The sequence below is a fragment of the Cololabis saira genome, chromosome 12 (genome assembly GCF_033807715.1).
Source record: "Cololabis saira isolate AMF1-May2022 chromosome 12, fColSai1.1, whole genome shotgun sequence".
In the NCBI taxonomy this organism is placed as follows: domain Eukaryota; kingdom Metazoa; phylum Chordata; class Actinopteri; order Beloniformes; family Belonidae; genus Cololabis; species Cololabis saira.
Window position 1 is genome coordinate 26,553,627 of NC_084598.1, and position 15,981 is coordinate 26,569,607.

Here is a 15,981-nt window from a genome sequence, read left to right on the forward strand (position 1 = left end):
AGGACTAATGTAACCAGAACTAATGCGGGTTGGTGGGTTATGGGAGGGATTTGTTGGTGACAAGACAAGGATGTCCTCAGAGCCGTGGATGTCATAAATCAGCATATTACAACTGGATACTAAAATGAAAGGCCGCAGCTTTGCAAGAAACTAAACTTGGGTCATTAAACTGAATTGTCTCAGAAATAAGTTAATTGTGGTCAACAAAAACAACAGCAGGAGTGGCAGGGAGAGACTGCTGGTCATATTTGTGCAACATGATTTGGGGAGAAGTCGCTACACAAGTCCCGTTGTTATTTATCATGGATCCACCACCCGCTCAATCTCCTGCATCATCCAGCTATTCTGATGTTGGTGAAGTCAGCAAGACGGTGGATCTTCATGTTACTACCCCTTGTTAACGCCTCCCGACTTGTTTTCCCTCCCCTCAAATCAGCTTCAGACACCGGGGAGGCAATAACACACCTCGGGTTTACATTGCACAGCACACATTAAACATGCATTCTTCATCCAGGAATAAATAGGAGGCTATGATCTAGAAACACCCAATGGTAGAAATTTTTACCCGCCAGGGTGGCAGATAACTTCTGGGATTTACTCACCAAACTGGCGCTTGGGTGGGTGTTAGTTTCAGTTTCTGTGTACAAGTGTTGAAAGTCTGCACATAAATAGTGAGGTGAGTAGTTATGTAAAATATCTCAACTTAGTGCATTTTTATCTTAAAATCTAATTTTTAGGGCTGGACCCTCAGCTACTGTAGATATTTGTTTGTTACATGCAGATTTACTAGAATTACTTCTATTAGTACATACATACATAGTAGCACAACTAAAGGCTGGGCGTTCGTTTTGTTTTCTTTTGTTTGCCTGGATTTGCTTTGATTTTGACTATTTATATATACATATAATTGAGTATTATATCACTGTATTGAACAGTTATCAAAGTAGGTATGGGTGTTTTATAAGTAAGCTTATTGAAACTCGTCTTGTTATATGTAAGAATGTATGTAAGATTCAGGGGTAGGACTCGATAAGTGGTTACTTCATTCCTGCTCCGTGCCGAGCATGTTGGTGGATCCGTGAGGTCTGCCCAAGTACTGTATGTATGTGTATATATATATATATGTATGTATATATATATATATATATATATATATATATATATATATATATATATATATATATATATATATATATATATATATATATGTGTATATAATTAGTGCTGTCCAACTTAACGCGTTAACGATGCGTTAACTTCACGTCCTCTTAACGCCGTCAATTTTTTTTAATGCATGAGATTTAAAAAAAAAAAAGGGCGCAACATTTCTGGCGCTCGTCGGCACCCGTAGCCTGAGGAAACGTATGGTGGATTGAAAGATGGAGAATTAAAAGGGACTTTTGAACAGTTAGTTCACTTTCAAAAAGATGCAGATGGTTCGCTGGACAAGACTAAAGTTATTTGCATGTACTGTCAATTTGAAATGAATTACCATCGAAGTACGTCGAGTCTCAAATACCTGCAGCCAAACACACACCGTACCCTACGCCGTAGGCTCTGCGTTGGTGTAACGCGGAACCATAAATCAGCCTAAAGAGCGCAGTGCTCCGCGCCGCTCCTCTGTTCGAAATAAAATCTTCAAATCAAAATTCTGATTAGAGAACCCCCACCCCCTTTTTTTTTTTCAAAAGAAGGTTTCTCCGCCACGCTGTTGTTCTTCACTCACCGGTGGTTGTGAACGTCATTCATGTAGCTGTTACACAACTTGGTATGCTGGAGACCTTAGCTGTGTGATGCACTTTAAATTGAGTTATGACAAATTGGTATCTCTGGGTAGGAAGGACAGCCCCTCTCCCCCAGCATACAAGCTGTGTTCCATGTATTGTGTTTCTGTTGCATACTCCTCATACTCATTTGATCTCGCATTTGTTAATATCACGCTTGCCGCCGTGCTACTCACAGCATCAGGTGTGTGCGCTACATTCATATGTGCACCCCTCTCGCTCAGTCAGCCATGTCCTGCAGGGGTTAGATGTCTCAACTGCCATGTGAAAAACAAAATACTGAACCCATAACATGGTAGTCAGGCCATGTTGGCAGCCCTGGTAAACTTTTGTATCAGTTAGGTCCAGCACTCGCACTACTCCAGTGAGTTTCATCCTCGCTAATGGAAAATTCCTGAGCGGCTGCACACCCCATTTCCGCATGTAAACACAATTGTTGCTGTCTACTGTGGATCAACTAAACTAAAACCATTTGGAGTGGCACATGATTTAGTCTTCTGGGTTGGGTTAAGAATATCAATATATCCATATTTTATCGATATACATGTGTAGGCAGTGCTCCTACCTAAGTCAGTCCTGGGCATTGCTCGACTCTACCAGCGCCAGGAGGCCCTACACTGAGCTCAAGTCTCCTCCTTACTTGAGGAGTGAGCAGGCCGCTTCTTTTCACCAGAAAGGGTCGGTCTTCTCCAGCCGGACGTAGCGCGTGGTTGTTTTTTGTCTGTGAGGGTAGATCACATTAGCTACACGGGGAGAACATGCAAACTCCACACAGAAAGGCCTTTCGCCAACCCCACCCAGGGTGTGGGCGCTGAAGTCATGGGGGAACTTTAGCATGCACTCGGCACCCACAGCGTTCTCAGCAGGAATTGAACCCAGGACCTTCTTGCTGTGAGACGGCTGCACTACTAGCTGCCACCGTGCCCCTCAATTTAAACATTTTTTTTTTGAAAATCCCTTCCATTGCCAAAGCAAAATTGGTATTGTAACTAGAATATCGAATCATATCGAAAATCGTATCGACTTGGGACCTAGTGTATCGGAATCGTATCGGGAGGTCAGTGATAATACCCATCTCTATTGCTATGTATCCTTCCATGATTTGCTGAGCTTGCATCACATGACTATCACCAAATGACCGTCGCCATCATCAAATAACACACAGATGCACCTTCAAGATGGTGCTAACACCAAGATGAGGCAGAAAGCACAGCTGTCTTTGCTGTCACTTAGAGTAAGGTTTTAATCAGCCAAAATCTGTGTTTAATAAAACGACACCTCGTTATATATGCAAAAACATTAGAGCACTCTTACAAAGTTTATTTCTACTGGGGTATTTCGGCTGCTTTTATCTTGTTTAAGTTCATGTCTACATGCCCAGTGACCATGAGTGACATGCGTTTTCAAAAAAAAAGTGTCTTTTCTGACATGGAGTTGAGACAGTCATGTGGAGGAGATCAGTTTCGGTTTAAAATGAAAATGTACTAATGTGGATGTAGCCTCAGATCCTGGCATATGTTGTCTCAGTTTTTGGATTGATTACAGTCTAAACAATAATTTAAACCCAGTTGCAGATGGAATTTTCTCAGGCCAATCAGGGTTTGAAATTTTGTGTGAGATTATGGATAATACACATCATTTTACAGAATTAGAATATTCCTGGACACTTTTATTGTGAGAGTAATATTTAGGGCTGCAAAGATTCCTCGAGTACCTCGATTATAAAAAATGCCTCGAAGCCTTGTTTAATTAAGAAATACATTTAAAGCTCAAGTTTAGCATGTTTCTATTGTATTCTAGAGGTCAGAGGAGAATGGCCAGACTGGTTCGAGCTGATGGAAAGGCAACAGTAACTCAAATAACCACTCATTACAACTGAGGTATGCAGAAGAGCATCTCTGAACGCACAACACGTCGAACAGCAGCGAAGACCACACCGGGTGCCACTCCTGTCAGATTAGAACAGGAACAGAGGCTACAATTCAACAGGCTCACCAAAATTGGACAACTGAAAAGTGGAAAAACGTTGCCTGGTCTGATGAGTCTCTATTTCTGCTGTGACATTCGGATGGTAGGATCAGAATTTGGCGTCAACATCATGAAAGTATGGATCCATCCTGCCTGGTATCAACGGTTCAGGCTGGTGGTGGTGGTGGTGGTGGTGTATTATGTCGGGGATAATTTCCTGGCACACTTTGGACCCATTAGTACCAACTGAGCATCGTGTCAACGCCACAGCCCACCTGAGTATTGTTGCTGACCATGTCCATCCCTTTATGACCACAGTGTACCATCTTCTGATGCTACTTCCAGCAGGATAACCCGCCATGTCATAAAGTGTGAATCATGTCTATCATGTCAATATGGACCAACCTCTGACGATTGTTTCCAGTATCTTGTTGAATCTGTCATGAAGGATTCAGGCGGTTCTGAAGGTAAAAGGGGGTCCAACCCAGTACTAGCAAGTTGTTCCTTATAAAGTGGCTGGTGAGTGTATAGTTGGGCTTTAATAAAGCAAAAGTAGGTTTTATCCGATTACTCAATTAATTGATGTAATATTTGATAGAATAATAGATTACCTAAATAGGTAGCTGCAGTCCTAGTAGTAATGTTCATCTAGGCTGTGGATTTCATATTTATGGCCTCATAAGTATGTGGTATGTGAAATGTGGCATGTCTGCTGTCTCTCTCTCAGTACAAAACTAGTAACCCCCGCATTTGGTGCAAAATAGGTTTCCTGGTTTTTGGTTCACATGTTTGATGCAAGCTGCATACCTCTCACCTCTTGGCACCACAGCCCGTTTTTGTCTGGCATGCATGTATTTTGAATGTTTGCATCAGGGCTTAACTCAAGTGGATACAAAAGCAACAAGGTTCAGGTGAAGGTTGATATGATGGACAAGGATTTGTTTTTATTCTATTTTTTTTATTGCTGTAGTAAGAGATCAAACCCAAGCCTCACCACAGAAAGAGAGACAGAGGCCTTGTTTAGACCCTACATTAAGTGTTATTAATAGTGACCAAAAGCAGCAGCTAGAAATACCTAGGCATGACGCACAGAAAAGTGGAAAAAAAGAAGCCAGAAATAAGTTGAGGAAGATGTGCCATAAGCCCATAAATCAATTTACACTCCCCAGTGGACTAAAATTAAGACCCGACGTCTGTAGTCTGCGAATTCACGCTGCATATGGACTTCTGTGACTTGCCATTATTTACAGACATTCATCCAGGAAGTGATGTCGAGACCTCTCAATTTATTAAACAATTACCTTTTTATTTAGCATGATTCTTGAATATTGAGATAAAAGCATCTGATCAAACATTCAAGAGTTATTTTTCAGTGACTGAACCCCACATTTTCACAAAATCAGAAAATGACGTGTCGGGCTATGTTCTAAGTTCTCATTGTAACGGTAAACTTAACCGAAGCCTTCTTTGAAGCCCAAAGGATTTGTGCTGTCAGAGAGGCTTTGAGGGTGATCAAAGATTTAAAAAAAAAAAAGTTTTTTACTGTGTGACACAGCCACAACAATCACCATCTCATTGTCGTACTTCTGCTGATCTTGCCTTCTTGTTTCATAAGTTTCCATGTGAAGCTTAATGTTGATTAATTTCTGTATATTTATCATATAAAAATATCAGATCATTACACTATATAGGCTGGATATAGGTTAAAGTTGTTATACATTATCACACTATGTGCTGCAATTGCCGCAGTTATGCCGGGAACGATTTAGAAAAGGTGGCGAGAGCAATTTTGTTTATAGAGATTCCAACCCGCACATCAGAGTTACTGACATCTGCGTTCGGACGGGATTAAAATCATCTTGTGACCCCTGTGTTTGCTGAAATGGGGTACTTAGTTTACTGTGGAATTTTTACTTTACAAATCACAGACATGATGCATTCAGATGGGATTAAAAACACAGGCCTTCTCTGTGATTATTACAAATTACCGCAGGTCCCCAGATAATTTTAATCCACGTGAATTTGGGAGAGTGGTAAAATGCTGACTCAGACTAACAAACTAATATGACCCAAAGAGAGGACCGCTAGAATTTCTGCTTCGCTTTTTATTGCTTTCCATTCGTTTTCCATCTATGCAAATACAGACAAATACATTTATGTTTTGAATGTTGACCCACAGTCAAACTGTATAAGGTAATAACCTTATCCATCATGTAAAAGTTCTATAACAGCTTTGCAATGTCCACAGCCTTTAACCTGTGCACTTAACCCAGGAACAACTCTCGAATATTTGCATTTGTGGGAATGCATCTCACACGTAGCGTTTTTTGGATTAGACCCCGCTATTTACCCTGGATGAAGAACGTGTGTTTAAGGTGTGCTAGCCAATGTAAATGCAAGGCGTGTTGTTGCTTCCCAGGTGCCTGAAGCCAAGTTGATGAGAGAGAAGATGAGCTGGAAAGCTTTATCTGCATAACATAACACAGCACCCATGGGGGTGTAGAATGGTGTTTGCTGTCAGAGGAGGGTTTTCATCTGAGTGGAAGTTGGGGAACGGTGGCAGTGGAGAATGGTTGTGTGGTGGAGGCAGACGGTGATATGGACTGGAGTGCTTTGCTGCAGGAGAACGTACATATCCAGTCAAGTTCTGCAAGAGAGCAGATTAGGACTGCAAACCCTGTTACATGTCATGGAACATATTGCGGACACCGACATTAGCGTCGTCCGCTCCCGTCGGGCGGCCTCCCATGCCTGTTGTTACTGGGATCAGCTGTTTCTTTTCTTTTTTTTATAATCCTTCTGGTGGGTTGCACTCAGGTTCCATCATCAACAAATCCCGCCCAGGACCTGCCACCTTACGTCATTCCGTTGACATTAGGCCTGACTCGCAGTTACGTGTTCCCTCAGAGGCGAGTTAGTGGTGGGGCCAGCCCGACATGCGACCCCTGTGTCAGTTCATGTGAAAAGGACAACCCACATGCTAGATTTGCATTTTAAACACAGCCTATTCACTGATATAAAAGGGACTCCCGTCTCCTGTTGACCAGTACGTTAAAAAAGAAAACTGCTGGCCTTTGTATTGCATATCATATAATATTAATATATTAAAGAAATAAATGTCATAAACGCTGTTGTCCATCATTTGCTTTACATTTCCTGCTCCGGCTGTGTTCTGTCCACAGAACTGAGTAAGCTTGTGCAGCAGTTTTGCAGAACTGAAATGTAACACTCATTGCAACATTTGCTATGCATGAAAATACTCAAACGTTTTGTCACTCTTTCAGTAGTAGTAGCTGTGCTTGTTCTTGGAGTGGAGAATTATGAGTTCAAGGGGTTCCACCCTCCTCTAAGATTAGCATGATATCATGTACTGTAGGAGCAAAGGCAAACACAAGGTCACACGTGTAGACTCAACTCTTGTTGTAAAAAGGAGAGACTGCAAGATTGAATAGGTGGGACTTGTAGCGTAGTATCAAGGAGTAATCTCGGACATGCAGGTTCTCCAACTTTGGATTCTTGAATCTCTCAGAAATAAAAAGGAGTTGCAATACAGTGGTTGAGCCTCCTCAGTCCTCCAGCCATGCTCCTGTTTCTATAGGAGACAGGAGAACAGAGGCAACTATTTATATACTTTATTTTTTTTCCTTTCCAAGGCGGGTGAACTTTTGAGTGTGTGTGTGCAGTCGAGAACAAGTTCAAGCAAAGCCAGGTGCTATTTTAAACTCTTGTTCCCTGCACTGTGTGAGAATAGAAGAGTATTCATGAAATGGGTGTTTGTTGAGCGGCCCATTGACCAAGCAGTGCTGTGCGTTTGGCTTTCGTACTGCTGTACTAGTATCCTGCTCTTACCATTTTCTGTAAGTGCCATTTGGGCATTTGAAACAGCCTTGGGATTAGATTTGTATCATCCACTGCTGCAGCCCCATCAAGCCATTTTTTTTTGTTGTGGGTTTGTTGAATTGCATTCCATTCATGAAGGGCTTAGCCTTTCAGTGCAGAGAGTGAGGTGTGAATATCAAGGAGAAGCTGCAAAACAGGTTTAAGCTTCCATAGTCGTATGGGAATTTAGTTGGAGCCTTCAAACAACACCTGCAAAATGATTTTGTAACTTCAAATGTATGTTTTAAACCCATCTGACTTTTTATATATTGAGAAAACATTGACATTTCTTGTCTATTTCTTGTCTATTTAAATTCTGATGATAATCCTTTATCATTGATAGGTATCTTGTGACTCACCTAATGGGGGCGGATCTCAACAACATTGTGAAATGTCAGAAGCTCACAGATGACCACGTCCAGTTCCTCATATACCAGATCCTCCGAGGATTAAAGGTAATCTTGCTTAGCAAACGAACATTTTTGCCAGATAAGCTTTTTTACTTTCTCGTAGAGAAAATGGATGAGAAAATCAGTATTGTTGTTTTGGCTTGTGTTTGCCTAGACGGTTGAATTCTGAAGAGATTTGGCTGGCTTGTAACCTCTCGGGGATAAAACCAGCCAAGTTGACTTTATCTGAGCAGAAAATACACGGTTTTTCCATCTGCCTGTATTGGTCTGCTTCAGCTGCACAATCCCATGATGACATGTTTCCACCAAGCAGAAATCTCAGGGGCTGAAAACCAAGTCAGTAAAGGGATGTCAAAAAAGACAGTTCCTCAGATGGCTGCAAGAAGATTTTGCCCCCTATGGTTGTTTACATACAAGCATCCATTTTTACTAGACATTATTTAAAACAACTGTGATGAAATGGCCAATAGACGTATCTGTATCTTTTGGTGTAGAAATTGATTTAATTGACTTATTTTGTGTTTACATTCCTGTAACTAATTGGCTCTTTGTTTTGCTTTTCAATATGCTATTACTTCCCTCTCCTTTAATTAATTAATTCATTTACTTTTTAAAACAATAAAGTACCATTCAGATAAATAACTTATTTTTAGTAATGGGAAGGGGGTTTCCGTTGAGATGGCAGGGATCAACAGTTCACATCTCTCAATGCCACAGCTTGGTTCTAGTAAAACCTCTCAACTGTGGAAGGTAAAGTAAAAATGTAGTAGCTTTGATACCGATTGTAGATATAACATGTTAATTATTGACATTTATTAATTATATAAAGCACGCATTTGTTACCTTCTGAGATCATGACGATTGTATCATCATCATCATCTTATCTAGGTTTTAGAAATAAACTGAACCAGACTTCCTGTCTTCTTCCTATTAATGCTCGATACTCTGCCACACTGATGATGACACATTTTATTGCTACAATTCAGTCTAAACTGATTTAAAATTCTCTGTTTCTCTGCAGTATATCCACTCAGCTGACATCATTCATAGAGTAAGTGTTGTTTTTGTGACAAACATCATTGTCCTCTGCAAATACCCCTGATCTTAATGAATGCAACTTTTTGAATTTTAGCAAAGGGACATATTTTTTTGTTTTGAATAATAAGATGTTGGTTTAAGATGGCAGGTTTCCTTTTTTACCCAACCAGTGTTCATCCACCTCACTTTAAAACCTCCCTGATTCACATTTATGACTTTCCTTCCCCACAGGATCTGAAACCCAGTAACCTGGCAGTAAATGAAGACTGTGAGCTGAAGGTCAGTGAACTGTTGCTCTTATTCTGAAAGCCACTTTATCTTACTTTTAACTATTCTAGGAGATGGGAATGTTTTAGGAAAAGTGCTGCCTTTTTACACTTGCATTGCTTTCAGATTTTGGACTTTGGTTTGGCAAGGCACACTGATGATGAGATGACTGGCTACGTGGCCACCCGTTGGTACCGCGCTCCAGAGATCATGTTGAACTGGATGCATTACAACATGACAGGTGACATTGAAAGACTCCTTTGATGTCTAAGCATCTAACCTTAATGTTGGAAGAGGTTTTTGGCTATTGATTGAAATATTTATGTCCTGCTCCTTTTGTGTTTCAGTGGATATTTGGTCAGTTGGGTGTATAATGGCAGAACTTCTCACTGGAAGAACTCTGTTTCCTGGCACAGACCGTATCCTTCTCATTAGAGTTTAAAATGTACAAAGCTTCTCACAGCCTGTCTGTCTCCTGACATGCAGCTTGGACTACAAATCTGATGACTGTGTCACCGAGTTCCTGCTCTTTCCCTAGTCTTTTTGCCAGCATAATAGGAGATGATCAGCAGTGTTTATTTTTTTAGCTTTTCATGACAACCTACTTTTTCCTCTGAAAAGATGCTACCTGAGGTGTTTTCATTTAAAAGTGAAACAAAAATGGTACATCTGTAATTCATTTCTCCCACTAAACTCCTTTTCAGCAATAGTTCCACTTTTGTTATGTCAGTATGTATCATTGATGTCAGGTCCACCCTCTTCATGCACTAATGTCACTCTGCTTTGTCTATACTTGTTCATGTCTTTTTCTTCCCCTGGCAGTGTTTTCTGACTAACTTGGGTCTCAACATCTTTTATTTGGAAAGCTGTCATTATAAATTCATTCTTATTTCCCACAGGTTACAGTTCAGTTTTTTTTTTTTTTTAAATGTGAAGTCTCAATTAGATGTAAATGAATATCAGACATGGTTTTTTGCTGTGATGCCAGTTTAACAGAGGTCCAAGTGCAAATTTGTCGTCATCCAACATCTGGTCTTCCTTTACCGTATGCTGGTAGACATTGATCAGTTGAAGTTAATCATGATGCTCGTCGGAACTCCAGGGCCAGAGCTCTTGATGAAAATATCTTCAGATTCTGTGAGTTCACAAAACTATGCAAGGACTTTCTCTTTTGCTCTAAACCTGTCAATTTGATGTGCGACAGCGTGATTGGTCTGCTTTCTAACTGATGGCATGTTTTGCACCTTTTTTGAAATTTGCTCTCTTTGCCTGTTTAAATTAGATAATAAAGCGTTTGCTGTCAGATCAGTGTGGCACAAGTATTGTGTTAGTAGTTCTGTCTTCCCTCTACTTTGTTTTACTTTGCTTCAAAGCCTGAAGCTTGCTTTTCAACACAACATTGTAGTGCAGAAAGATTGGGCACACAATGTTAGATTGAGAAAACGCTTCTTAACCAACTCTGCTCTGTCGCTATGCTCCCCTTGACACAAGCTTCATAGATATAAACCAGCTTCAGCAGATAATGCGTCTGACAGGAACTCCCCCAGCAGCACTAATAAGCAGGATGCCCAGCCATGAGGTGAGCAGGACCCACAGGTGCTTTCTTTAGAAGAAACAGCAGGTGGGGGGTGGGGCGGGGTCCACAGCTCTTACCTCACTATCTGGTATAGATTATTTTTCTTTTTAAGTGTTTACCAATGACAGTATTTCAACAATAAAACGCCTTTCAGACATGAGATTTGTGACATTAATTTGTTTACTCTTTGCTCTCATCTACATGATGCCCAGAGAGTAGTTGAGGCCCCACAACAAGAGCAAGGCTGTATTTATGTCCATAGTAACAATAGCAGTACTATGCAATGCAAGACTGAACTAAACTCCATGTTATCTTGTTGTCAGTGATCAGACTGTTTAAAACGTGCATTACAAAGTGCAGGGCACTAATAATTACTGCTTCAGCTCAAGTACTGTGAAGGAAGATGAGAATCTTTATGGCCACAAGAAAGAACTGAAGAATCGTGCTTATTTTTTCCTGCTTAATTGTGTCAATCATATGGTGTCTTGCATGCTTGCTGCATGTTATTGTAACAGCAATTTCCAAAGAGCAGCTTTGTACTTCTGGCAACACTCCAAAAGCTGGACTGGCTTTTGCACTCTTTATGTTCAGTAGTTACTAATGGCATTTTGTTTTTCAAATTCTTTCCTCTGCGTGTTCTTTTTCTTTTTTTTTTTCTCACCAATCTCAGCATGTTTTCTGGAATATGATCATTACCGCAGATTACATCTAGTAACTTTTCTTTTTATGTGGTGCTTAAGTGTCATTATATTAACATTTCTAATAGCTATACAAAAGTGCATCAGAATATATACTCACCGGCCACTTTATTAGGTACACCTGTCCAACTGCTTGTTAATGCAAATTTTCACGCGAAACCCTCTCTGGGGTTTGAAGGGAATGGTCCGAAAAAGAGAAAATATCCAGTGAGTGGCAGTTCTGTGGGCCAGAGGAGAATGGCCAGACTGGTTCCAGCTGATAGAAAGGCAAAAGTAACTCAAATAACCACTTGTTACAACCAAGGTATGGAGAAGAGCATCTCTAAACGCACAACACATCGAACCTTGAGGCAGATGGGCTACAGCAGCAGAAGACCACACTGGGTGCCACTCCTGTCAGAATAGAACAGGAAACTGAGGCTACAATTCAACAGGCTCACCAAAACTGGACAACAGAAGATTGGAAAAACGTTGCCCCGTCTGAGTCTCGATTTCTGCTCCATTATTCAGATGGTACGGTCAGATTTTGGCGTCAACAACATGAAAGTATGGATCCATCCTGCCTTGTATCAACGGTTCAGGCTGCTGGTGGTCTAATGATGTTGGGGATATTTTCCTGGCACACTTTGGGCCCATTAGTACCAACTGAGCATCGTGTCAAAGCTACAGCCCACCTGAGTACTGTTGCTGACCATGTCCATCCCTTTATGACCACAGTGTACCATATTCTGATGGATACTTCCAGCAGGATAACACGCCATGTCATAAAGCGTGAATCATCTCAGACTGGTTTCTTGAAGACAATTAGTTCACTGTACTCAAATGGCCTCCACAGTCACCAGATCTCAATCCAATAGAACAGCTTTGGGATGTACAGTAGTGGAACGGGAGATTTGCATCATGGATACTGACAAATCTCCAGCAACTGCGTGATGCTATCATGTCAATATGGACCAAACTGAGGAATGTTTCCAGTATGTTGTTGAATCTAAGCCATGAAGGATTCAGGCAGTTCTAAAAGCAAAAGTACTAGCAAGGTGTACCTAATAAAGTGGCCAGGGAGTGTAAGTTTATTATAAACTAAGCTCTCTAGTATTGTCATGGGCAATCTTTAAATGCATGAAGTCGTGAAAGGGCATTACATTGTGCTTGAGGTTTGAGACTAATCTGCCCTCTTTGTGTGGCAATAACATAGTGCATATAACTTGGTTTTGCAAGATTCTTATCAGTCGCTACTGCTGGGTGGAAAGGTAGAAACCAAGCAGTGATGGTTTGATGTAGGCGATGATACTGAGCTTGATCAGTAATATGAAACATGGGATGGTGCTGCTAGTGATACCTGACATTTGATGTTCTGTCTTGGTGTATTTTCCCAGGCCAGGAATTACATCAGCTCCTTGCCACAAATGCCCAAGAGGAATTTTGCTGACGTATTCATTGGTGCCAATCCTCTAGGTAATACAAAAAAAAACAGATTTTCCATGTAACCTATTGGTGGTTCAGTTCTGTTGATCCGTTGAATTATGGTGGTTTTTCTTTTTTCCTTTTTTTTTAAGCTGTTGACCTTTTGGAGAAAATGCTGGTTCTGGATACAGATAAGCGGATAACAGCTGCTGAGGCTCTTGCCCATCCCTACTTTGCTCAGTACCACGACCCAGATGACGAGCCAGAGGCTGAGCCGTACGACCAGAGCTTTGAGAGTCGAGAGCTGGAAATTGATGAGTGGAAACGTATGTCATCTTACTTTTAAGATTAAAAATATTCACAAATAAATTAGATATTCTTTTATAGGCAGAGGATGAAATGTTATACATTTTTTTGTCATTTCTTGTAGGACTAACCTACGAGGAGGTGTGTAGTTTTGAGCCGCCCATCTTTGATGAGGATGACATGGAGTAATGACATGAGCCACCTGCCTCCACCCAAGACCTTTCAACATGTACATTAGTGTTAAACTTTCAGGCAAGCATTGCACTGCCTGTCAAACTTTGTCAGTCTTTATTTCAGAAAACATCATCAGTGATTAACTGTAATGAGATTACCAGTGCAAGGAGAGCAAGAATCGGACCAGCTATCGTTCTTATTTATAAACCACTTCTGTTTATTGGTCAGTTGCCAACACCTGAAATCATTTTTACTTCAGACTTTGACTCATCACTGTGATACTCTGATGCTGAAACACTTGGACCTATAGCTGTGCTACTTTGTGTTTTACATTTTTTTTTCAGTAATATATCAATAAGCCTTTGTCATAAGGAATCTGTCTGAAAACCACCTTGCCAAGCTGTCACAGACAGCAGTGGTCACTTTTCCCCCTTTCTTTTCAATCATGATTCTACATATATTAAAAGAAATTACTTTGAATGCATTCATATGAGAGAGATTTTATATTTTAAAATATTTGACGAATTCAGGATATGTTTTGTGTGTAGTTACTCGCCTTTACAGCTTACCAACTGAATTTAATAAAAAAGAAAAAAGAAAAAAAAAGTATTTTCAAAGGTTTTATGCTTTGTGAAGCTTTCACAGAAAAATCGTAGCCTCTACTGGTTAAAGATGATCCTCTTTACCAAGGCATCGAGAGGGGGAAAAAAAGGAAACATATTTAACGGGCTATGGCTCTGCGCAAACATATGTAAATATTTGCCTTAATTTTTAAATTTGACTCTTTGTGATTATAAAGCAGTCACTGTTAGCTTGTATATGAAGACATTGTGTGTGTCTTCAAGTTTGTTGTTGGTTTACAAAGACATTAAGTGTAATGCTACAACCTCTTATAGAAATACTGCATAAGTGTGTGAAAGAGGGATTTGTATTTATAGATTGTCGAGCTGGTATTTATAAGCAACAATCGTAAGACCCCTTAAACTATTTTTCAGTCCTGCAGAGGTAACTGCAAACTCCTGTCCTTTTAACAAAATAAAGACTTATTTTTAAGACAATGTTATGCTTTGTGTGGTAATTTTTAATATAATCATTTGTACCATTCTTAAGTTTTGAGTCCAACATTGTGGATGGTTCTGAAGCCTTTTGATAATTTTTGAATGTGACCAGATGTTTTTATGTTTTCTTTCAAATCATGCATGTTGTAATGCATGTCTCACTTCCCCCTGTACACAAACAATAGAAGTCTGTTTTAATGGGAATTATTTGTCACCAGGAAGAGCAAATATGCTTGAATTTACCATGCTTTTGATGCTGCAAAAAACTAAGCTAGTATTTTATCCTGCACTGCATCGTGGTCAATAGCCCTGATATAATGGGTTATATGATCACATGTCCATAATATTCTAATGTGATAAAATCTTAATTAGAAATCAGTTGATAATGGGCAGTGTTTTGCCTTTTAGTGCAGTTTGTGTCAAGCTAGTTTTAAATTTCCCACTGAGCCTGACACAAAGTGATCAATTTACTGCAGTTTGACATACATTTTGGAGGAAAATTCAAATTAAAGTCAATTTCTATTGTCTTGTAAGGTTTTCCTGTACAATAAAGGGAATACGAAATACACTTAAAATATTGAATGAATAAGTAAAGGTAAGGTAAATCTATACATAAATGTGCAATGTACTCTAAGAGTCAGTATGACGCATGTGCTATTATTAAATGCAAACGTGCATAACAGTAAGCAATGTCAGTGGGCCACTGGAAAAAAAATGTTAACAGTTGGTGTGTAGTGGAGCAGTAGTGCAGTCTATTGTTACAGACTCCTGTCAGCTGTTAAGGAGTTTGCAGCTCTCCTGTGGACTCTGTGCTGCTAGATCGTCTGCGGAGAGGGCAGGCAAGTCCTGGTGATCTTAGACACAAACTTCACCACTCTGCATGCGTTTGTGGCCTCCTCTCCTTCCTCATGTCCACTATTATCTCCTTAGTCTTAGCCTTAGTCTGTGAATTTCCCCACTGTGGGACTAATAAAGGAATATCTTATCTTATCTTGTTGAGGATGAGGTTCTTGTTCTCACACGTTATCACCAGATTGGCCACCTCCCTCCCGTGGGAAGAAAATTATAAATTGTTTAAATAAATGAATGATGAATTATTTTGGAAATTTAAATTATTGGCATCTGCTATGTAAAAACTTTTTTATATTTTTTCAATAACAGACATGGCCAAATGTATAAATGCAATCTATTTTAGGCCTAGTTTATGTATCAGATAATACTTCACATTTTCACCCTGGTGATAAGCCTCGAATTTAAAAAAGCTTCAATGCTCCAAACACACCAAAACTCACAAGACCACATTTGTATTCTTAAGTACTGTGCCATCTGAATTGTTCTTTGTAAAATCTTGGAGTTTGAGAACCGTTATTGGTTTTGTCTGGTTTACTCCTTAGGGTCAGCATGCTTAACCATTTACAT

General features: G+C 40.0%; 1 protein-coding gene across 2 annotated transcripts in view; it reads left to right on the plus strand.

The window, feature by feature from the left end:
* mapk14a (mitogen-activated protein kinase 14a) overlaps nt 1–14,562 on the plus strand; it is a 22,072-nt gene extending 7,510 nt beyond the window's left edge. Inside the window, exons 4-12 of one of the 2 annotated variants that reach the window (XM_061736254.1) lie at nt 7,975–8,086; nt 9,063–9,092; nt 9,311–9,358; nt 9,473–9,587; nt 9,694–9,765; nt 10,404–10,483; nt 12,997–13,075; nt 13,177–13,350; nt 13,455–14,562. In XM_061736254.1, coding sequence (XP_061592238.1) covers nt 7,975–8,086; nt 9,063–9,092; nt 9,311–9,358; nt 9,473–9,587; nt 9,694–9,765; nt 10,404–10,483; nt 12,997–13,075; nt 13,177–13,350; nt 13,455–13,519 — 775 coding nt within the window. In that variant the 3' untranslated portion in view covers nt 13,520–14,562. Of the gene's footprint in view, nt 1–7,974; nt 8,087–9,062; nt 9,093–9,310; nt 9,359–9,472; nt 9,588–9,693; nt 9,766–10,403; nt 10,484–10,845; nt 10,926–12,996; nt 13,076–13,176; nt 13,351–13,454 lie in introns of both variants that reach the window. The other variant, XM_061736255.1, reaches the window with a different exon arrangement.
* Nucleotides 14,563–15,981: the final 1,419 nt, after the last annotated feature.